Source organism: Ursus arctos, unplaced genomic scaffold (genome assembly GCF_023065955.2).
Source record: "Ursus arctos isolate Adak ecotype North America unplaced genomic scaffold, UrsArc2.0 scaffold_36, whole genome shotgun sequence".
Lineage (NCBI taxonomy): Eukaryota > Metazoa > Chordata > Mammalia > Carnivora > Ursidae > Ursus > Ursus arctos.
The window spans coordinates 7,511,205-7,534,369 of NW_026623050.1; the positions used below are offsets into that span (position 1 = coordinate 7,511,205).

Genomic DNA, 23,165 nt, shown 5'->3' on the forward strand with positions numbered 1-23,165 from the left:
CTCCGGCCGACTCCCTGCTTGCTGAGCAGGGAGCCTGTTGGAGCCCACTCAGGGCTTGATCTCAATCCTGAGATGAGGACCCGAAACGAAATTGAGTCAGTCACTTAACCGACTGAGCCACCCAGGTGCTCCAAGAATTTGTATTTTAAAGTGAAGTCGTGTACATTATTGTAATTCCCATAACAGCCTGTCACATATACGTGACGCTGCTTGTTTGCCACTGGCACGACAGACCCTATTGAGTCAGCATCATGGGAGATGAGGTCTTTTTATTGTCTCATTTCTTTTGAAGCTGTTGGAAGGAAAAAAAACGAGGTTCCTTTCCCACTCAGATTTAGCCAGGAAAACTCTTTTGAAGTCGAAACGTTGTATTTTCTTCTTCTTTCTTATCTTTCCTCCTTCTCCCCCAAGGGATAAACAGCATAGACTGCAAATGAGTGACAGTTGCTAGGCTCAGGCAGTGGCCGACTGGAGCAGTAGCGGGAGGAAGGGGAAGGAAGCCAGGTAGCTTCCTGGCACCTCCTGAATTCGACTCACCTATGTGACTTGTTTTAACATTCATCTCTTTTCTCTCGTAGACACTTTTTCCCCCCTTCTAGGGAGTTCAGAATTGACTGTTGCACACGAGAAACCCAAATCTGTAAGCAAAAATAGACCTCGCTACTCTTAACACACATGTGACACTGGGAGCTCAACCTTTCCCCTCTCGGCCTCCTCATATTCCCATTGGTAGAAGTACAGAGGGCCAAGACACCGTGTTTGGAAGAGGTTTCATAACCAACCAATAAATCCTGACCACTTACTATGTGTGTAATTGTGCTACTTCTTGTAACCAAAGCCAGTACAAAAGGTGTTTTTTAGGTTATTTCCTGTAGAAATATGTGCATTGTCAGCATGGGAGGTTGATACATTTTAGCTCAATTGACTAAGAAATTGAACCCTTTGGCCTCTTTTGGATTCTTTCAAACTGACCTAAAAAATTATCTTCCTTGAGTGATGAAAATTTGAAACGGTTGAAAAGTAGGCTTTAGAGGAGAAGCAATGGGATGTCTTCCTAAATAATAATCTAGGTGTTGAAATGTTAAAAGTCTGAGAGGTAAATTCACTTAAAAAGAAAAGTTGCTGTTTACTCATTTAATGTATCATTCTTGAACATGTGACTTTTTCCCCCCCTACTTTTCCCTTCTTCTTAGCTCTTACCTACAAAAATAAGTGGCAATTAAAATAACTAAGAGTAGGGGCGCCTGGGTGGCTCCGTCGGTTAAGCGTCCAACTCTTGGTTTCAGCTCAGGTCATGATCCCAGGGTCCTGGGGTCGAGCCCCCACATCGAGCTCCCTGCTCTGCAGGGAGTCTGCTTGTCTCCCTCTCTCTGCTCCTCCCCCTGCTTTCGTGTGCAAGTGTGCACACTCTTCTCTCTTGCTCTCTTGTTTCTCTCTCTCTCTCAAATCTTTGAAAAAAAAAAAAAGTAAATTAAAATGTGAAAGGGATTTTATTTCTTTGATTTTTCAATATTTTAATCTGGCAGACTGTGGGCTTTTAAGAACAGCTCATAAGAAACTGCGCCAGAACTACCCTTCCACCACCCCCAAAACAACCCTCCAAAATAAATTTACTTCTGATCTTAACTATTGTGAAGTAGGAAATTAATTTATGATCACATTATAGGAGAAGCAAAGACTTTGTACTTTTGTTAAATAGACGTAGACATTTTCTGTTAATACTAGATCTATAATTCAATGTGATGCTGGAAAGATGAAGATTATTTTTTGTAGTACCTAAAATAAAGCTCCCAAGTAAAGTTTTTTCAACTAAAATCATCCTCCTAAAATTGGCAAGTTAAACGATCAATTGAGGTATGGTTTAATATAACTAAGTAGTTTTTAACAGCTTTTTTTTTTTTTTTTAAGATTTATTTATTTATTTGAGGGGAATGAGGGGCAGAGGGTGAGGGAGAAAGAGGTTTGTTTGTTTGGTTTTTTTTTTTTTTTTCAATTTTTTATTTAAATTCCAGTTAGTTAACATACAGCGTAGTATTAGTTTCAGGAGTAGAATTTAGTGATTCATCACTTCCATACAATACCCAGGGCTCATCACAATAAGTGCCCTCCTTAATGCCTATTACCCATCTAAGGGAGAAAGAGTCTTAACCAGACACTGTGCTGGGTGTGGAGCCCGACACAGGACTTGATCTCACAACCCTGAGTCAGATGCTTAACCCACTGAACTACCCAGGCACCCCAATATAACAAATCGTTTTTTGTGAATTTTTAAAATAACCATATAGTCTTTGATTTTTGTAATTAAAGTGCTTGATTGGAGACAATTTTATTGGCCTCGATTGTGTATTGCCTGCCTGTTATTTGTTAACCCAAATTGCAAGCTCCTTATGTCTGTAGGATCTCCTGTTTATGGTCCAATTTAAACATTATGTGTAGTGTTATATATGCAGGTTAAAAAAAAAAAAGATGCACACACGTACATGTATTTAATAATGTGGTTTACTGTCTGCCTTCTTGCAGTTGGTACCATCCATGCCAGCGATTGGCGGTCATCCTTTCTCCCTGTGCTTTCTGCAGTTTTCTTCTACTAACAAGCTTTATTCCCTGCCTTCCTGGGACCCACTCCAGCACTAAACCATCTTCTGCGTATTGAAACCCAGACATACTAACCCCTAGCAATGACTGCCCTCTGTGTCACAAGAAACTTTAGAAGCTGTGGTCTATACCAGCTGAGTGAGTTAGCTCAGTTGACTTGCCATAAGGTTCATAGCTTTGTTTTTCTGTTGTGATTAAAAGTACATTATTTAAATTTTATGTTTGTTATATCCATTATCTACCATCTCTAGGAAATTACAAACTGGAACTTACGAAGTTTTAACCAAGGTTTGAAAAACTCCATCTTTGTTCGTATACAGTATATTTGTTTTGGGTTGAAAGCAGTAGAGACTCCTGTAACCATTTTGATGGCTATCACTCGACTCTTGCTCTTCCAGCTTTTCCCAATAAAGGCCCTGTTTCAGTTTTCCTTTTTCTTTTCTCCTTGTAGTGGACATTTGGGAGCAATAAAAATAAGAAGAAGGGAAAGGCCAGAAAAATAGAGAAGAAAGGAACCATGAAGAAACAGGCCAACAAAACTGCTTCTTCAGGCAGTTCGGATAAAGACAGTTCTGCTGAGAGCTCAGCCCCTGAGGAAGGTGAGCAGGTGGCCCAGACCTGGGGGTGAACTTGTCAGGTTGAAGCTTCAGAGTCAGAAATGGGTCAGGGTGGTGGGGGCAGGTCTGCGTTTCAATATGGCCTCCACCTTTATTTCAGCGGTCCATAACCTTCTCAGTGGTCATGGATCCTTTGAGAATCTGAATGAAGCAAGAAAAACACACAGTTCCAAAGGGTTAGTGAGGCCCCTAAAGCCTATCCAGCAAACACGTGAGGAGTCCCTGCATTAGAATCTCAGCTCAGTCCTGGTTACACACGCATGGTCTGGCTGTGAGGAGGAAAATCCTTGAACCACATACAAAACTCAGTGAAAAAAATGTTCTTATTTTGAAACCAGTTCCAGAATTTTTGCTAACACTAGGATGAACGTGAACTTGTTCCAGAACTAGAATGATAAACCTTACATTTCTTTTAAGAAATAACATTTATGTGCAAACAGGCCTGTATGGAATTGGCCACACCTCGTTTTAACACATTATCTGTGAATGTTAGCTCAAATTGAGTCAAGCAGAGTTCTTATTAAATTGCAAGTTTAACTTAATACTCATTTGTAATGTATACTGTCTTTTTCCATCACCCTTTATCCTATCAAGATCGAGTTTCATTGAGAATTCAGTCAGTGTCATGACTCTTTAAAACATTGAATATTTTAAATGCTAACTAATAAATATAGAAGAAATTATTGAAAATCACCATTTTTCAACTGTCGTGATAATAATTGATTTATTTAAGAATTAGGGACCTTAACGCCTGGGTGGCTCAGTCGGTTGAGCGTACGACTCTCGATCTCAGCTCAGGTCTTGATCTCAGGGTTGTGAATTTAGGCCCTGCATTGGGCATAGAGCTGACTTCAATAAAAGGGGGCTGGCAATAGTTATCAGGACTGTGGGGTCATCACTGTGGCCTCAGTCTTCTGGAGCAGAGGCTAATCTGGTGTTTGGCCTTGCTGTAGGTGAGGTGTCAGATTCTGACAGCAACAGCTCCTCCTCCAGTTCCGATTCAGACTCTTCCTCAGAAGATGAGGAGTTCCATGATGGCTATGGAGAAGACCTCATGGGTGATGAGGAAGACCGGGCCCGTCTGGAGCAGATGACAGAGAAGGAGAGAGAGCAAGAACTGTTCAACCGCATAGAGAAGAGGGAGGTGTTGAAAAAAAGGTAAGGTTGTAATTCCTTCATGATAGAATTCATATCTGGAGCCCTGTCTTCCCAGAATTCAAGACTTAGAACTTCTCATAATTTCTGAGTTAAGTACCTGACTATCCTTCCAGCATAATTTTTGTATTTTTTTTTAAACTCAGGTGTTAATAAATTGCCTTTTGATAGTCAAAAGCTGCTTCAGTGTTTTCTTCTCTTTTTTTTTGGTTAAGATTTTATTTATTTGACAGAGAGAGACTGAACAAGCAGGGGGAGCAGCAGAGGGAGAGAGAGAACCAGGCTCCCCACTGAGCAAGGATCCTGATGCGGGACTTATCCCAGGACCATGGGATCCTGACCTGAGCCAAAGGCAGATGTTTAACTGACTGAGCCACCCAGGCGCCCTGTTTCAATATTTTTTTAATTACTTTTGCTATATTTAAATGGCCAAAGTTCTTCCTTATCTCGTAACGTAATTTTACAGTAGAAATAAATGTGTTTGTTGTCTCTAGAACTAAAATAATCCTCAGAACTAGGAGCCTTTTCTACCTACCTAATAGTGTGAAAGAAAAATAGAATTTTCTCTGACCACAGTTAGTTCCATTTCATCTAGGAACCTGTTTGTCCCTTTTGGAGACCATATTAAGTATAGTAAGTTATCCTGGATGAGAATGTTTGGCTTTCAGTCAGCAGCAAGTAATAGACATTTGTTCTGAGTGTAATGCTTTCAAGGTTACTATGTTGGAACAAACAGGACTGAAGAAACTGCTGGAGTTGCCAGATGGTTAAGGATGGCTTAAAATTTGTATTTCTGAACTGTGGCGAGCTTAACAAGATTCTTATATAAGGCCAATAGGGCCCTGTGATAAAATCACAGAGTAAGGGTGCCTTGGTGGCTCAGTCAGTGAAGCGTCTGCCTTCAGCTCAGGTCATGATCCCAGGGTCCTGGGATTGAGTTCCGCATCAGGCTCCTTGCTCAGTGGGGAAGCCTGCTTCTCCCTCTGCCTGCTCCTCCCCCAGCTTGTGCCTCTCTTTTTCTCTCTCTCTGACAAATAAATAAAATTTAAAATCACAGAGTAGCTGGGGAGTAATGGGTGGCTCATCTCAAACTTGGTTTTTATATATTTCACATATTAGTGAGACAGTTGGCTGAGTCAGTGAGGTTTTCAGTGACTAGAGAAATGTTTATAGGGATGATAATTAAGTTCAGAGCCATTCACAGAAAACGGAGATTTGTTTTGTAGTTCATTTGTTTCGTTATAAGGCAGTGCAATATAGTGACTCAGAAACTTTCTCCTTTTCACGTAATAGAAGTCCATAGTGTCACCCGTGTGGCTCAGTCAATTAAGCGTTGACTTTGAGCTCAACTCAGGTCTTGATCTCAGAGTGGTGAGTTCAAGCCCCGTGTTGGGCTCCACACTGGGCGTGGAGCCTACTTAATAAAATCAAAAACTTTTTAAAATGCAAGTATATTGATCTCGTTCAATCTTAGTAACAGTCTTTTTATGGAAACACCAGTAGCATCCCATTTTATAGGCGGCAGCACCAGTCGTGAGGCGTCATCTTTAGTTGTTCGGTTTTTCACTTAAGGACTGCCTCTTGAAAAAACATTATTTTTTAAGTTGGGCGCAGGTAGTATAAAAGGTAGCTCGTCTGTGGAAACAGCACTGACATTTGTCGCGGCTCTCAGGTCAGACTCACTGGCCGGGTGATCAGAATGAGTCCCTTACCTTCGTCCTGCCTCGGCTTCCTCCTTGACATTATCGTAAGCCTTGAGTGAGATGGTACGCATAAGCACATTGTGTGAATAATAAGCTATTCGCTTTTTTAAATAACTTCACTGAGATACATTTGCGTACCATAATCCACCCGTTTAAAGTGTACAGTTCAGTGGCTTTTATATATTCGCAAAGCTGTTTATCACAATGAATTTCAGAACATTTTTATCAGCCCGGAAAGAAAGCCTGTATCACTACTAGACATTTCTCTGTTTCCTCCCAAGCCTCCCAGCCCCCGGCAACCACTAATCTACTTTCTGTCTCTATAGATTTGCCTATTTCTGGACATTGTATGTAAAAGGAATTATACAATGTGTATGTAGTCTTTTGTGACTGGCCTCTTTCACTTAGCACATTTTTGCAGTTCATCCAGATAGCGCATCCGTACTTCATCCTTTTTTATGACTAAATGATCTTTCTTTGTATGTATATACCGCATTTTGTCTGTCTGTTCATCTGTTGATTGACATTTGGATTGTTTCCACCTTTTGCTACTATGAGTAGTGCTACTATGAGCACTCATGTACACATACAAGAGTACTTATTTTCAGTTCCTTTGGATATAGAGGAATTGCTGAGTCATATGGTAATTTTATGTTTTAACTTTTTGAGAAACCATCAAATTGTTCTCCACAGCAGCTGCACCATTTGGCATATCTACCAGTAGTGTATGGGGTCCAGCGTCTCCACATCCTTGCCCACACTTGTTATTTTCCCCTCTTCTTGACAGTAGCTACCCTGGTGGATGTAAAGTAGTATTTCATTGTGGTCTTTATTTTCGTCTTCCTGTTGACTAGTGATATTAAGCATCTTATGATATCTTTGTTGGCCAATTGTACATCTTTGAAGAAATGTCTGTTCAAATCCTTTGCCCATTTTTAAACTGGGTTGTCTTTTTGCTGCTGTGTGGTAAGAGTTCTTTGTATGGTCTGCTTATGAAACCCTTATCAGATACATGACTTCCAAATATTTTCTCTTGTTAGTATTTTAGGTTGTGTTTTTTATTCTCTTGCTAGTATTGTTTGTTTTTTATTCTCTTGCTAGTATTGTTTGATGCACAAAAATATTTAATTTTGATGAAGTATAATTTATTTTTTCCTTTCTTAAGTTTTTAATGTCATATCTGAGAATATGCCAAATCCAAGATCATGAAGATTGACTTCTGTGTTTTCTTGTTAAGAGTCTTAGAGTTTTAGATCATTGATCCATTTTGAGATAATTTTTTTATGTGTTGTGAGGTAGGGATTCAGCTTTATTCTTTGGTATTTCAATATCTAGTTGTCTCAGTACCTCTTGAAGAGACTGTTCTTTCTGCAGTCTTGGCATACTTGTCAAAAATCGATTGTGTGTGTGTGTGTGTGTGTGTGTATAAATATGTGTGTGTATATATATACATGTATATGTATATATATGAAACAAAGCAGTGTGTGTGTATATATATATACACATATATATGTATATATATGAAACAAAGCAATTCAATTATACATATATATATGTATATATATATATAGGTTTATTTGTTAACTCTCAATTCTATTCCATTTATGTATATGTCTGTCTTAACACTGTTTTGGCTATATGGGACCCTTTACATTTCATGTGAATTGTAGTATTAGCTTCTCAGTTTCTGCAAAAGCAAAAAAAGCAGTTGGGATTTTTATAGAAATTTTGTTGAATCTGTAGATCAAATTTGGGAGCATTGCCACCTTAACAATATTAAATCTTTCAATCCATGAACCTGTTATCTTTCTACTTATTTAGGTATTATTTAATTTCTTTAAACACTTCTCTTACAGTTTTGGGTGAAAAGGCTAGCACTTGTTAAATTTATTCCTAAATATTTTATTCTTTTGAGTGCTATTATAAATTGAATTGCTTTCTTTGTTTCATTTTCAGATTGCTCATTCTGAGTATATAGAAATACAATTAATTGCTGTATATTGATCCTGCCCCCTCCAACCTTGCTGAGCTCATTTATTAGTTTTAATAGTTTTTAGTAGCTTCTTTAAGATTTTCTATACATAACATCATGTGAGCTACAAAAAAGATAAATTTTACTTCTTCCTTTCCAGTATGGATTCCTTCTATTTCTTTTTCTTGTCCTCCAGTACGATGTTGAGTAGAAATGGTGAGAGTATCCCTGTCTTGTTCCTTATCTGTGGAGGAAAGCATTCAGTGTTTCATCATTGGCTGTGGTTTTTTCATAGATATCTTTTATCCATTTGAAGAAGTTCCTTCTAAGTTTGTTGAGAGTTTTTGTCAAGACAGTTTGTTGGATTTTGTGAAATGCTTGTTCTGGGTCTTTTGAGATAGTCATGAGATTTTTGTATTTTATTAATAATGGGTATATTACATTGATTTTCTTATGTTGAACCAACCTTGCATGTCTGGGATAAATCCTCCTTAGTGATGGTATATCATCCTTTTTATAAGTTGCTGGATTTAATTTGCTACTATTTTGTTGAGTTTTATGTCAGTATTCATAAGAGATATTTACCTACTTTTCTTATAATGTCATTGTCTGGTTTTGGTATCAGGATAATACTGGCCTCATAGAATAATTTGAGAAGTGTTTCCTCTTCTCTTTTTTCAAAGAGTTTGTGAAGAATTGGTATTCTTTTTTAAATGTTTAGGAGAATTCTCCAGGGAAGCCATGTGGGCATAAGCTTTTCTTTGTGGGAAGTTTTTAAATAACTATTTCAGTCTCTTATTATAGGTCTATCCAGATATTCCTATTTTTTCTTGAGTCAGTTTTGGTGGTTTTTGGCTTTCTAGAGAGTTTTTTCCCATTCCATCCAAATTACCTACTTTGTTGCCATATAGTTGTTCATATTGTTCCCTTATGATATCTTTTATGTTTCTGTAAGGTCGATAGTGATGTCTCTTCTTTTGTACCTGATTTTAGTAATTTGAATCTTTTGTCATTTTTTCTTGGCCTATTTAGACAAAGTTTTGTCAGTTTTTTGGATCTTTTCTAAGAAGCAACTTCTGGTTCCATCGATTGTTCTCCTGTTCTGTGTTTTCATTAATTCCTGCTCTGATCTTTATTAATTATTTTTTTCTGCTTGCTTTACATTTAGTTTGCTCTTCTTTTTCCACTCTGTTAAGGTAGAGGTTAAGTTACTGATTCAAAATATTCTTTTTTTTTTTTTTTTTTAAAGTAAACTCTGTGCCCAACATGGGGCTTGAACTTAAAACCCCGAGATCAGAAGTCACGTGCTGTACCAACTCAGCCAGCCAGCCAGGCAGCTACCCCTATCTTCCTTTTAAATACAGGCATTTATGGGGCGCCTGGGTGGTTCAGTTGTTAAGCATCTGCCTTCGGCTCAGGGCGTGATCCCGGCGTTCTGGGATCGAGCCCCACATCAGGCTCCTCCGCTGGGAGCCTTCTTCTTCCTCTCCCACTCCCCCTGCTTGTGTTCCCTCTCTCACTGGCTGTCTCTCTCTCTGTCAAATAAATAATAAATAAAATCTTTTAAAAAAATAAAATAAAATAAAATAAATACAAGCATTTATAGCTGTACATTTCCGTCTAGGCACTGCTTTAGCTGCATCCTCTAAGTTTTGTTATGTTGTATATTCATTTTCAGTCCTCAAATTATTTTCTAATTTCCCTTGTGATTTCTTCTTTGATCCATTGGTTACTTAGGAGTATGTTGTTATGTGTTTTTAAAAGAAGTAAATTCATTAACAGTGCTCCTTTATATCACATTACAAAAGTACACTAACAACCTTAATTATGAGTGTAAAGGACATAACAAAAGAGATTTGTACTGTGTTTTAAAAATTACGTAAAAAATTGATGGGATTATTTTAAAGTGTTATGAAAAGTTTAATGTTTATTATATTCCTTTATTCCTTCCATAATGTTCCTTAAATTCATGCCCCCCAAAATAATTTTGTTTCATAAGAGCCTGATTTTTATTATAGGGAAGGAGCCTAGATTGCATTTGTTGAGGAGAATAGTTTATTTATTCACAGCATATTTATTCATTATGTTTGCTGGTGTGGAGGTGAGGGGGGGGGCATTTTTCCTAATGAAGAAAGATGGAGAGTGATGGGTTTTTTTAAATTTTGTTTTTAAGATTTTATTTTTAAATAAGCTCTACACTCATCGTGGGGCTCGAACTTACAACCTGGAGATCAAGAATCACATGCTCCACCAACTGAGCCAGCCAGGCGCCCCAAGAGTGGTGGTTTTAAGATACAGTCTTTGTCCTGACCACCTTAAAAATGTGACAGTGCGGGCACCTGGGTGGCTCAGTCAGTTGAGCTTCTGACTCTTGGTTTTGACTTAGGTCATGATCTCAGGGTTGGGAAATCGAGCCCATGTCGGGCTCCAAGCTGAGCGCAGAGTCCACTTGGGATTCTCCGTCTCTCTGTCCCTCTCCTCCACTCTCTCTCTCTCTCTGTCTCTCTGAAATAAATAAATCTTAAAAAAAAAAAAAAGTGACAGTGGCTCTCTGTGGTTTCATTCTGTTTCTAATGGAACATCATTGCTATTGATCCAGAAGTCAGCTGTTTTCTGCTGTTATGTGAAGGCTGAAGAACAGCTGTGTGCTACCAACAGAGTACAATAGTAGCCTGAATATTTTCTCTCATTATAAGTCTATTCCAACTTAATGCTTTCAAGTACTTCTGGTATACTTATGTTCAATATGTTTAATGTACCTATAAGGTACATTGGAGTTTCTTGCAAGAAACCAAGATGTTTAGCTCCTTCCCCCTCCTTACTTCCTTTATCCTATTTATTAGAAATCAGTTTTTGTAAATACTTCATTTCCATCTAAAAACCAAACAAATATCTTTTAACCAGATTTGAAATCAGGAAAAAACTAAAAACAGCCAAAAAGAAAGAAAAGAAAGAAAAAAAGAAAAAGCAAGAAGAGGAGCAGGAAAAGAAAAAGCTGACACAGATTCAAGAATCTCAGGTAGGAAATTCAGTGGTCCTTGTTATCCAAAAAATAAACCTCAGTCTTGAGTGTGTGTGTGTGTGTGTGCGCGCGTGTGTTTATGTAAAAGATGGTTTTATTTTTAAAAAATGGTTTTATATGAATCACCCTAGTTCAGTTTGTGCAAGACATACTGTCTTTATCTTGTAGGTTCGCTAATCTCTGGACATATCATTTCAGCATTAGCTGTGCTGTTTAATGCTTTAGGAATTCTTCACCCAAGTCTGCTTTATAAAAAACAACTCACTGGTATGTGAGCATTCCTTGAGGGAAAGTTGATAAACGTCCTGTCCCAGGTAGCCGGATTAGTTCTGAGGTTTACTCAGGTGTGTGTCATCCTGGACATGGTTATAAATGTAGCTGCAAAAATTAGTCATCTCTACATTCATCACATAAAGCTTGTTAAAAATATCCACAAGTATGAGCCATCTAGGGTGGCCTTCCAGAAAGTGTTTATTCCTCTAAATCTTAGGCTTTCTGTTTATTAGGCAAGACCGGGCCGACTTTATGCTCTACCCTCTTTGCCCACTAGAGGATGCTCTCCTCCCCTAAACAAGTTTCAGTTTCTGCAGCCTATGTAGATTCCCATTGGAAAGCTGAATGATTCGTTGTTAGGTATAGAGAATGTTTTCTTTGCCTGTTAATAAAAAAGAGCCATCCTGCATATTTTTCCCTTCCCAGGTAACATCCCACAACAAGGAACGGCGTTCCAAACGGGATGAGAAACTAGATAAGAAATCTCAAGCCATGGAGGAGCTAAAAGCAGAGCGGGAAAAACGGAAGAACAGAACAGGTCCGTGGGGAAAATGTAATGGCTCCTTTTCTCTGGGATCCTGTAATTGGACGTTCTGGTGCCCGTTTATATTCCCCCCCTTTTTATCAGTTCTTTTTTTTTTAAGCTCTTAATTATGGGTAATTCCAGACACATACGGAGAATAGTTTAATGAACCTCCATGAACCCATCATCCAGCCTCAACAATCAACTCATAACCAGTCTTGTTAAATCTGTATTTCCCTCTTTCATTGGGTTATTTTGAAGTAAATCACAGCATCATTGTATTTCAACCATAAATATTTCCGTATGTGTCTTTAAAAGATAAGCACTCTCTTGTTTTAAACGTAACTACAGTATCATTATCACATCTAAAAAACAGTAACAGTGACTTTCTTAATATTATCAAATATCTAGTCAGTGTTCAAATTTCTCTAGTTGTTGTGTAATTAAAATATACTAATTTGGTTGTTCGAATCAGGATCTTAAAAAAAGTCCACACATTGTGATTTGTTAATATGTCCCTGAAATCACTTAACCTGCATAGGTTTTCCTGTTCATCTCTTTTTCCCCCTTGCAGCTTATTTTGAAGAAACTAGGTCATTCGTCCTATAGTTTCTCAGATGCTGGGTACACCCCATTGGAGGCGTTGAATGTGTTGCTCTAGTTTCTTGAATTTCCCGTAATTTGTAGTAAGAGCCAGGGAATTGGACAGATTCAGATTTGTTCTGTTTCGGTTTTTGTGTGGAGGGGAAGGCTAAGTTTTAGGTGGTGGTGTATAGTTCCATCGGGACACACATAATACCTGTGTCTCACATTCTGTGATGTTGCCAGCTCTGTCACTTAGCTTTTACCACAATACTGTGAAATAAAAGATTGCTCCAAACTCATAAATATGCATTTGCTCTTGCTCATGGATCTGCAGTTCAGCAGAGGGTTGCCTCATACACAAGTGAGCTGGGATTGTCTCCAGGCTGCAGGTTGGGACCAGGTCTGTTGCACGTATCTCCCTCCCTCCCTCCCTCCCTCCCTCCCTCAGACCAGTACACCTAGGGCACATTCTTCTCATGGCGATGGTAGAAATGAAATAGGGGCAAGCGGAAGCGCTAGATGAATCTTGAGGCCTAGACTTGACATTGGCAGGTGCAGTGCCAGGTCTGCGCATATTCCATTGGCCAAAGCAAGTCACGTGTCAAGCCCATCATTGATGGGTGGGAGGACTACTGAGTCACATGGCAAAGGGTTTGGGTGCAGAGAAGGGTGAAGAATTGGGTAATAGTAACAGGTTCTATCCCAGCAGCCACTGATAATTATTACGTAGGTCGTTTAATTCATTATGAGTTGCAAAATGGTGATATTCTAATTGGTCATTCTTTCTTCATTTATTATCCGGTCCACTTTTATAAAGAGAAATTTCTCATCAGCTATGTAGTTACCATTAGGTACATTTTGTATATAAAAAGGCAGAATAAATGCTGCATTTTTTACCTTTTATTACTAGTTTTCAAAAGAATGAGATAGTACCTTAGCAGCTTCCAAAGGTGACCACCGAGGTGTGTGTGTGTATGTGTGTGTGTGTACATTTTTTTTTAAGATTTTATTCATTTATTTGAGAGAGAGAGCACGCAAGAGAAAGCACGAGTGGGGCGGCGGGGGGCGGGGGGAGCCGACTCCCCACTGAGCCGATAGCCTGGGGCTGGATCCCAGGGTCCTGGGATCGTGACCTGAGCTAAAGGCAGAGGCTTAACTGACTGAGCCACCCCGGTGCCCCCGTTTGCTTATTTTGAATATCCTTGTGAACTCATGGATTTAAAAATCCTTTTGTGTATTTAATCCATTGCAGTTATTATTGACTCTCAAATTGTCCCATCTTCAGTCACTAGCCTGAGTCCTTTTGATGTGAGACCCCAGTAGTCTTCAGTAGCTTTCTTTTTTTTCTGGATTTAGAATCGGCCATTTCTCTAAGGAGTCTTTTCACGAGAAACTGTTATTAAACACCATAGTCCAGACATGAGGACGGCTCATGCTACTGGGTTGGCTATTATGTCTAAGCCTTTCAATACAGAGACCTAGGATTTTTTTTTTTTAAGGATAAATTTTATCCTTATGAGCTCCATATTGATAAGTCCATTTCAGAATCAGCATGCTAAGGTTTTTGTTTTGTTTTGTTTTTTATAACAACATTATTGAGATAAAACAAAGGTAGGGGGATGCTTGGATGGCTCAGTCGGTTAAGTGTCTTCAACTCAGGTCATGATCCCAGGATCCTGGGATCGAATCCAGCATTGGGCTCCTTGCTCAGCGGGGAGCCTGCCACTCCCCCTGCTTGTGCGCGCTCGCGCTCTCTCTCTCTCTCTCTCTCTCTCTCTCACAAATGAATACTTAAAATCTTTAAAAACAAAAGCAAAGGTAGCATACTGTTTATTCCTTTAAAATGTACAAGGCAGTGGCTTTTAGTATATTCACAAAGCTGTGAGATGAAACTCAATAAATTTTAGAATGTTTCATTACTACAAAAAGAAAGCTCATATCCCTTAGCCATCACTGCCCCCCAGACCTATCATCCCCCAGTCTTAGGCAACCTGTAATTGACTTTCTGTCTTTATAGAGTTGCTTGTTCTGGACATTTCATATAATTGGAATCATACAATGTATGGTCTTTTGTGTCTGGCTTTTTTCACTTAGCATAATGTTTCCTAGATTTATTCATGTTGTAACATATATCACTTCATTAATGGATGTACATATTTTGTTTATCCATTCACCTGCCAATGAACATTTGGGTTGTTTCCACTTTTTGACTATTATGGATAATGCTGCTTATGAGCATTTGTGTATAAGTCGTTGGGTAGACATATGTTTTCATTTCTCTTGAGTATTTACTTAGGAGTGAAATTGTTGAAGCATATGGTAGCTCTGTGTTTGGTCTTTTGAGAAACTACCAGACTGGGCATCTGGGGGGCTCAGTTGGTTCAGCAGCTGCCTTCTGCTCAGGTCGTGATCCCAGGGTCCAGGAATCGAGTCTCCCTCTACCCCTCCACCTGCTTGTGGTCTCTCTCTCTCAAGTAAATAAATAAAATCTTAAAAGAAAAAAGAAGAAGAAGAAGCAAAGAAAAGAAACTACCAGACTGTTTTCCGGAGAGGCTTCACCATTTTGCATTCCCACCAATAAAGTTACAAAGGCTCCACTTTTTCCACATCTTTACCAAGACTTGTTAATTGTCTTGCTCCTCATAACCATCTTAGTGGGTATGGCGTGGTATCTCGCTGTGGGTTGATTTGCAGTGTCCTGACAATCAGTGGTGTTGAGCACGTGCTTGTTGACCTTTAGAGTATCTTTCTTTGGTGAAATGTCTGTTCAGGTCCTTTGACCATTTTTTACTCAAGTTCTTCATTTTCTGTTGGTGATTTGTGAGTCCTTTAAATATTTTGAATATGAATCCCTCATCAGATATATCATTTGCAAATATTTTCTGTCATTCTGTAGGTTTCTTTTCACTCTTGATAGTATCTTTTCGTTTTATGAAAGTTTTTAATTTTGATGGAGTACAATTTAAATTTTTTCTTCTTTTGTTGCTTGTGCTTTTGGTGTCCTATCCAAGAAATCATTGCCAGATCCCGTGTTGTGAAGCATTTCCCTTATGTTTTCTTCCAAGAGTTTCATAGCTTTAGCTCTTAAATTTATGTCTCTGTTTTTTGGTTTGGTTTGGTTTGGTTTTTAGAGAGGGAGGGTGGGGAGGGGCAGAGGGAGAGAGAGAATCTTACGTGGAGCTCTGTGCGGGGCTTGATCTCACTACCCTGAGATCATGACCTGCGCCAAAATCAAGAGTCAGATGCTTAACAGACTGAGCCACCCAGATGCCCCACATTTAGGTCTTTGATTCGTATATGGTGTAGAGTAAGGATCTAACGTCTTTTTTTTTTTTTTTTCTTTTTCGACTTGGGATGTCCAGTTTTCTCAGCACCACTTTTGAAAAGACTTATTTCCTCCATTAGTGGTCTTGACACCCTTGTCGAAAATCATTTGACCATATATGCGAGGGTTTTTTTCTGGACTTTCTACTTTATTGATCTATGTGTCTATCTTTTGAATGACTGTATTTTAAAGTCAAGTGTTACAGTTCCCATTGTGTGATTGTGCCGTCAGTTGAATATTTCATTTCTCTTGTGCTACATAGAGATGACTTATTGTTATTTTGTTCCATGATTATATGAAGTACAAGGTTCCCGGGGTGCCTGGCTGCCTGAGTTGGTAGAGGATGCAACTGCTGATCTCAGGGTCATGAGTTCAAGCCCCACGTTGGGTTTAGAGCTTACTTAAAAACAAACAAACAAACAAAACACACACACACACACACACACACACACACAGTTCCCAAGTCAAAGCTGCTAATAAACAAGGTATATTCAAAGAAATTTAGTATCTATACCTTTCTATTTCACCCTTGGCCTCCCTCCGGTAACAGGCAACCATTTAAAAATATTTTTTATATCCTTTTTTTTTTTTTTTTTTTTTATGAAAGGACACAGATTCACCTTCCATCTTAGATTAATGGTAGTTCACCATGCATACTTTCCTCTGCCTTGCTGTTTTCACTTAACCATACATCCTAGAGGTCACTCCTTAGTTTTTATGTCACATAATGGTTGGTAGATGACTTTTTTTTTTAAGTTTTATTTAAGTAATCTCTGTACCCAATGTGGGGTTCGAACTCACGACCGGAGATCAAGAGTCGCGTTCTCCTCCAACTGAGCCAGCCAGGAGCCTCTAAACTACCTGCTTTTGTAAATAGAATTTTATTGGAAAGCAGCGGAGCCCATTTGTTTGATAATTGTAGCTGCTTTTTATCTACACCAGCAAAGTCGAGTAGTTGAAATAGTGACCACATGAAGCACAAACCTAAAATATTTACTGACTGCCCCTCCAAAAAACATTTTCTGACTCAGTATGTAGTGTAATGACTCTTTTTTTTTTTTTTTTTTAATTTTATTTATTTAGGGGCACCTGGGTGGCTCAGTTGGTTAAGCATCTGCCTTCGGCTCAGGTCATAATCCCAGGGTTCTGGGATTGAGCCCCACATTGGGCTCCCTGCTCACAGGGAGTCTGCTTCTCCCTGTCCTCCCACTCATGCTCTATGTCGCTATCTCTCTCTCATATAAATAAAAATCTTAAAAAAAAAAGATTTTTAAAATGTATTTATTAAAGAGAGAGTGTGAGCAGGAAGAAGAGGGAGAGAGGATTTGAAGCAGACTCCGTGCTCAGTGCAGAGCCCGACGTGGGGTTCTGTCCCACAAGTGTGAGATCATAAGCTGAGCAGAAACCAAGTGTCAGACATTGAACCGACTGCAGCAGCCAGGCGCCCCTGGCCCCTTTTTCACAGCTGCATTGTAGTCTGGTCTGGTGGGTGTATAGAGGTGATTCAGCTGCTCCCCTGTGCAGACATTTGGGTTGTTTTCAGTCTTCTGCTCATTCAAATGGTACTTTAAATTGAAAATAAAGGTTTTCTCCAAAACCCTCTGAAGACATCACAAAAATTTTCCCCATCTTTCTTGCCCATCTTAAGGTGTCTTGAGTGTAATAAAGACAACTGTCAGTAAAGTTGGTGACCCTCTCTGCCCACTAAGCAATAAACTTCCAGCCCTTTTTGTCTATGAAAGCTTGACATTTGGTGCCTGGATGGTTTTGTTTGTTTGTTTTTTAAGATTTTACTTATTTATTTGTCAGAGAGAGATAGCACAAGCAGGGTGAGCAGCAGGCAGAGGGAGAAGCAAGCTCCCTGCTGAGCAAGGAGCCCTGTGTGGGACTTGATCCCAGGACCCTGGGATCATGACCTGAGCTGAAGGCAGCAGATGCTTAACCGACTGAGCCATACAGGTGTCCCTGCCTGAATGTTTTTTTGTTTTGTTTTGTTTTTTTGGGTTTTTTTAAAGATTTTATTTATTTATTTGACAGAGAGAGAGACAGCCAGCGAGAGAGGGAACACAAGCAGGGGGAGTGGGAGAGGAAGAAGCAGGCTCCTAGCGGAGGAGCCTGACGTGGGGCTCGATCCCAGAACGCTGGAGTCACGCCCTGAGCCGAAGGCAGACGCTTAACCGCTGTGCCGCCCAGGCGCCGCTGCCTGAATGGTTTTAACTCTGGTTTAACTCACTTCTGTGTGTAACCCAAGTGATCACAGTGCAATCCAGAGAGGATGGGCTGTCTGTTGAGTCCCTTCCCATGTCCCAGTTCTTTCTCAAGGATGAAAGATCTTTCAGTTTCTTATTGAGAGAATGTGGATAAACATTTCCTCTCTCCTTTTAGCTGAGCTCCTCGCTAAAAAACAGCCATTGAAAACCAGTGAGGTGTACTCTGATGATGAGGAAGAGGAAGAGGATGACAAGTCCAGTGAAAAGTCCGACCGCTCATCCCGAACGTCGTCATCTGATGAAGAAGAGGAGTAAGCTCTGTATATTTTGGTCTGGTAGTCAGGATAGGTGTGTTCTTTGCGGAGAAACTGAGTGTAGTTTCCAGAGTTCTTGTTTGGATGGTGAACTCTGGTTTGGTTAGTACCCTGAAGTGCAGAGCTGAGTTCCCCAACACATCTGCCCAAACATATGCTCCTGCCTTCAGCTCCTAGCCTGCACCCCTGGGCCTGGCAGGTAAGAACTGACTTCATGTCCCGCTCAGACTGGCCTGGAGCTTCTGTTACTTTTCCTACTCTGATAGGTTATCTGGAATGACAGCCTCAGTGAAGACCATTCATTCTACCACTTAGGAACAGGATTCTGTTACCACTCTTGCCTGTGGCTGCATTTATTTCTCCTGTGGTTAATTTCATGTCCTTTGGTTAAGTTTTAAGAAGTTGATGGTATTTATGTATCTTGATCTGATTTTTTGTTGTTGTCGTTGTTTTGTTTGTGGGTTTTTTGTTTTGTTGTGTTTTTCCAGAGAAAGCACATGCCGGAGACCGGTCGGGGGATGCGGGGGGGAGGGTGGGAGAGAGAGAACCTTAAGCAGGCTCCACACCCAGGGTGGAGCCCAACACGGGGCTGGATCTCACAACCCCTGAGATCATGACCTGAGCCGAAATCAAGAGTCGGACGCTTAACCGACTGAGCCACCCAGGCGCCCCTTGGTCTGTTTTTATGAGGAACACTTTTCCCATTGCCCTTTATTCCTCACAGGAAAGAAGAGATCCCTCCCAAATCACAACCAGTCTCCTTACCCGAGGAATTGAATCGGGTTCGATTATCACGGCATAAGCTAGAGCGTTGGTGTCACATGCCCTTCTTTGCTAAAACGGTCACAGGATGTTTTGTACGGATTGGCATTGGAAACCACAACAGCAAACCAGTTTACCGGGTTGGTGTTTCTTTCCATGGACAATTGTCCATGTTTTAAATATAATGATTCTTGACTGGGAGTAGGAGCTGCTGAACAAGTCTGTCACTTTTCTGCTACCGTTTGACGGGAAAATAGACTCTAATTGAGATGCCTGTAGAATAAGGACAGTCTGAGGTAACCAGAGATCATGCATGACCTGCTGCCAGAACGAGTCTTTGGAGCCCACTGGAGGGGGGTTTGGATTTAGAATAACTCTCTTTATTTTCCTTTCATATAAAAGCGAGAAGAGAGACATTTAGGGAGTATTCATTGGGAGTTACATAATCTGGAAGCTTTGTTCATTTGAAAAATAAATAAATGAAAATTTTCCATGTTACATACTAAGTGACTTCTAAAACAGAATTATATTGAGGTTTAAAAACAAACACAAAAACACAAAAAACCACCCTCCAACCTAATAGAGGTGGTTTTGTGAGTTCTGGCCCTGCGTCTGTGATCTGGGTGGCTGGAACATAGCTGTTTGGTTTTTTTCTTTTCCTTTTTGTTTGTTTTAGCCTGGGTTGTATGGTTTTAATATGTGTTTACCTCCTTCTGTGAGGACCAGCAGCCATGCTGTGTCCCAGAAAGCTTGACAAACAGAAACTGACCTCCATGGTCTTCGTATTTGGTTGATAAAACGGACCTCTGAGATCCCCAGTACATCCCCTCGGTAAGGTCAAGTTAAGTCGGAGGGGAAGCTTCTAACGGGCCCCACCAGGCCAAGCGCCTCCTCTCCCGGCGCTTGCTCCCGCTGTGTTGGGGGCTCCTGGTGCTTGGCCATCTGGGTTCTGAACCTGAGGAACGTGCCCAGAGCACCTGGCAGCTGTGGGGTCCTCTCAGTGCAGGGTCACTCGTCCGCAGTTGCGTGGGTAGAGCCAAAGAGGGAGTGGTGTGGAGAGCTCTGAAAAAGTCTGTTTTTAACTGGTCTCTGTCCTTTCACTTAGGTGGCTGAGATCACGGGTGTTGTGGAAACTGCTAAGGTTTACCAGCTTGGTGGCACCAGGACAAACAAAGGGCTCCAGCTACGGTAGGGGAGGCGCCGCCGTGCCAGCTTCTGCTCCTGCCGCGCTCGGGCACTGGCTGTGTTGGGGCTGTCATTCTCGCCCAATGCGATGTTTCTTGTTAGTGTGAATTTCCGTTGTCCCCACAGGGGACTTGGCCAGAAACTTATTCTGCCTTTGCCTGTAGGGAAAGGGAGGGTATCTCTCTCTCACAGGGGAAATCCGGGACGAGAAGTGGTAGGACACAGAGAAGGAAAAAGGCAGGTTGGGAGCTCGCCCCATCTAGAGCCCTGCAGGCATTTCTCTGGTGACCATGGTCAGGGGGCTTGCTTCTGGTCCTGGCTGTCTCCCTAACTAACCTGATCTTTGACAGGTCGAGCCTCCTCTCAGGACTTGGTTTCCTCTTCAGTAACATGATCCTTACTGAGTGCCTGCCGTGTGCCACTGTTCTGAGCATCAGGATGGAGGCAAAAACAAAGCAAACACAGGCAAATTCGTCCCCTCTTGGAGCCTGAAAATTCTAGAGACCCTACATAAGAAGAAACAGAAGTAGTTTGTCAGGATCACTGCAAATAGCAGCTGGTAGATTCGGCTGTATCCTGGCCTCTGTGGTCTCCGTTCCCTTCTGTCCCCATCATTTTCCTGGTCTGTTTTAAAAGAGCCAGTTGGGATAGGGAGTGACCATGACATGCAGAGAGTGATTGTCCGTAGAAGAATGGCACGGACTCGCTTAACTTTGCCACCGTAGTGGTCAGTCAGAAGGCAGTGTGCTTTCTCTCTAGGGAATGGCGTTTCCTTGTGATTCAGATATCCACATAATATTTCATATCCTTGGTGCCAGTTGACTGACAGATTTTATTGTAAATGGACTTTTGAAGCACTGGCCAAGTCTGTTTTTCCCCAGCGCTAGCTGTGATTCTTTATCCTGGCTGCCCATTAGAACAGCCTGAGACGTATTGTTTGTTTAATATCATTCCTGGTTCCTACTCCCAGAGATTCTGACTCAGTTGAACTAGAATGGTGCTCTGACAGAATTTTTACAGATCTTCCTAGGTGATTTCTCAAGGGCAGCCAGGATTGAGAACCACAGAGTTAAGTGGTTCACAGTCTGGTTGGGTTGCTTCGCTGCTGCTGCTGCAGGTAACATACCCATTCTTGGAAATGCTGTCTCTTTTTTTATGTAGGCATGGCAACGACCAACGGGTGTTCCGCCTAGAGTTTGTCTCAAACCAAGAATTCACTGAAAGCGAATTCATGAAATGGAAAGAGGCGGTAAGTGGATAGATAGCCCCTAGCTGTTCATGAAAACCCTGAGAAAGTTTCCAGAATCTCTTATTAATAACCCGTTGTTGTGTTTTGGTCTAGATGTTCTCTGCTGGCATGCAGTTGCCCACTCTAGATGAAATCAATAAGAAGGAGTTGTCTATTAAAGAAGCTCTTAATTATAAATTCAATGATCAGGACATTGAAGAGGTGAGAAACCTGGCGTCCCAGAGACTGGAGGTTCAGTAAGAACCAGTATTGGAGAAGATCGTGACTTTCTTCTCTTTCCCTGTATCTTGACGTTTTTACCTGTGCTAATATTGCACAAGAATGAGAGAATATTGATATTACTACCTTCTTGATAGTTCTTCCAGATTTTCTCTATACATTCTCATTTGAAGTCATAGAGTAAAGAAGTGTATTTAGAGTTCAGGGATCTGTATTCTGCTAGGCTTGGTCCTTCAAGAGTTTCCTTTCTCCAAAACATTTTGGTAAAATTCTTTGATCTCTGTTCTCTTGGACAGTGGCTAGCCTTACAGTACCAGGTCCTTGGGCTGCTGCTGTTTACTGGTGCATGTTCCTTCAGACTGTCCCAGAAGAATCTGCGTGACCCTGGAAGCAGCATAGTATCCCTTGGAATGAACTCGCTCTCTCTCTCTCTGGGGCATGACACTGCTGTAGGAAGAGCAGCCCCCTTTTAACTAGCTGCTTGTCTCCAAAATGGGCTCGTTAGCCTGTCTCCAGAAATAGTTTAGGAATACCTCACTGCTGGTATCTCCTCTCTGGTACAGATTGTAAAAGAGAAAGAAAGGTTCAGAAAAGCTCCACCCAACTATGCTATGAAGAAGACTCAGCTGCTGAAGGAAAAGGTGAGGACTTGCACTTGAACCTCCTTCCTCATCCTGTAAGATGTGGAAATCAGGCTTGTTCATCCCCTCGGTTAGTGGTGGTGGGATTGGGTCCAGTGGAAGCAACACGGTGCTTTCCTGGCGCCTGCGCACCATCCCTTGGCCATGTTCCTTTCTGTAAGTGGAAACTGATCGCATTCGTTCCATTCTCCTTACTTCCCAGTCCCTTTTGTTTTGTGTGTAATGAGACCGAAGCCAGGGTCCTCTCAGCACTGGGTCTGAACAAATGGTACTGCCCAGCCCAACTGAGCTGGCTGGCTCTCCATTCTTCACATCAGGACGGGGGTGAGTGTTGTTAGGGTGAGTGAGCCCCACAGGCCTAGGTTCCGAGGTCAGTGCTGCACGTCCCTGCTACCAGGGGCCCAGGGCCAGAGAGGATATGGCAAGATGTTAACTACTATAATAAGAATTACAAACCTTGCATTTGTAAAGTTTGTTTTCAGTGTCCTTTCATATTTCCTGTCATTTGTTCATCACGTGAGCTGTCTCGCCTGTGCTGGAAGGGGACACTTGATACAGGGCCTGTCACAGCCAAGAACTCACACGTCTCTCTGTGTGCAGGCCATGGCTGAGGACCTGGGGGATCAAGACAAGGCCAAACAGATCCAAGACCAGCTGAATGAGCTGGAGGAGCGGGCAGAGGCCCTGGACCGCCAGCGGACCAAGAACATATCTGCTATCAGGTGTGTGACGGAGCCTGTTTGGGTTGGGCTCCTATTTGGTACCCACAGACCTTGCCGCAGTCAGCAGGTGAGCCCATGGCCTTGCACCCCCTG

The 23,165-nt window shown here is 41.2% G+C and overlaps 1 protein-coding gene across 1 annotated transcript in view; it reads left to right on the top strand.

Annotated features, from left to right (window-relative positions):
* RTF1 (RTF1 homolog, Paf1/RNA polymerase II complex component) overlaps nucleotides 1-23,165 on the top strand; it is a 51,992-nt gene that overhangs the window by 24,097 nt on the left and 4,730 nt on the right. Inside the window, exons 3-13 of the mRNA XM_026479974.4 lie at nucleotides 3,047-3,194; nucleotides 4,166-4,370; nucleotides 10,947-11,061; nucleotides 11,764-11,875; nucleotides 18,156-18,291; nucleotides 19,019-19,196; nucleotides 20,162-20,244; nucleotides 21,403-21,490; nucleotides 21,584-21,691; nucleotides 22,273-22,350; nucleotides 22,951-23,072. Coding sequence (XP_026335759.1) covers nucleotides 3,047-3,194; nucleotides 4,166-4,370; nucleotides 10,947-11,061; nucleotides 11,764-11,875; nucleotides 18,156-18,291; nucleotides 19,019-19,196; nucleotides 20,162-20,244; nucleotides 21,403-21,490; nucleotides 21,584-21,691; nucleotides 22,273-22,350; nucleotides 22,951-23,072 — 1,373 coding nt within the window. The remainder of the gene's footprint in view (nucleotides 1-3,046; nucleotides 3,195-4,165; nucleotides 4,371-10,946; nucleotides 11,062-11,763; nucleotides 11,876-18,155; nucleotides 18,292-19,018; nucleotides 19,197-20,161; nucleotides 20,245-21,402; nucleotides 21,491-21,583; nucleotides 21,692-22,272; nucleotides 22,351-22,950; nucleotides 23,073-23,165) is intronic.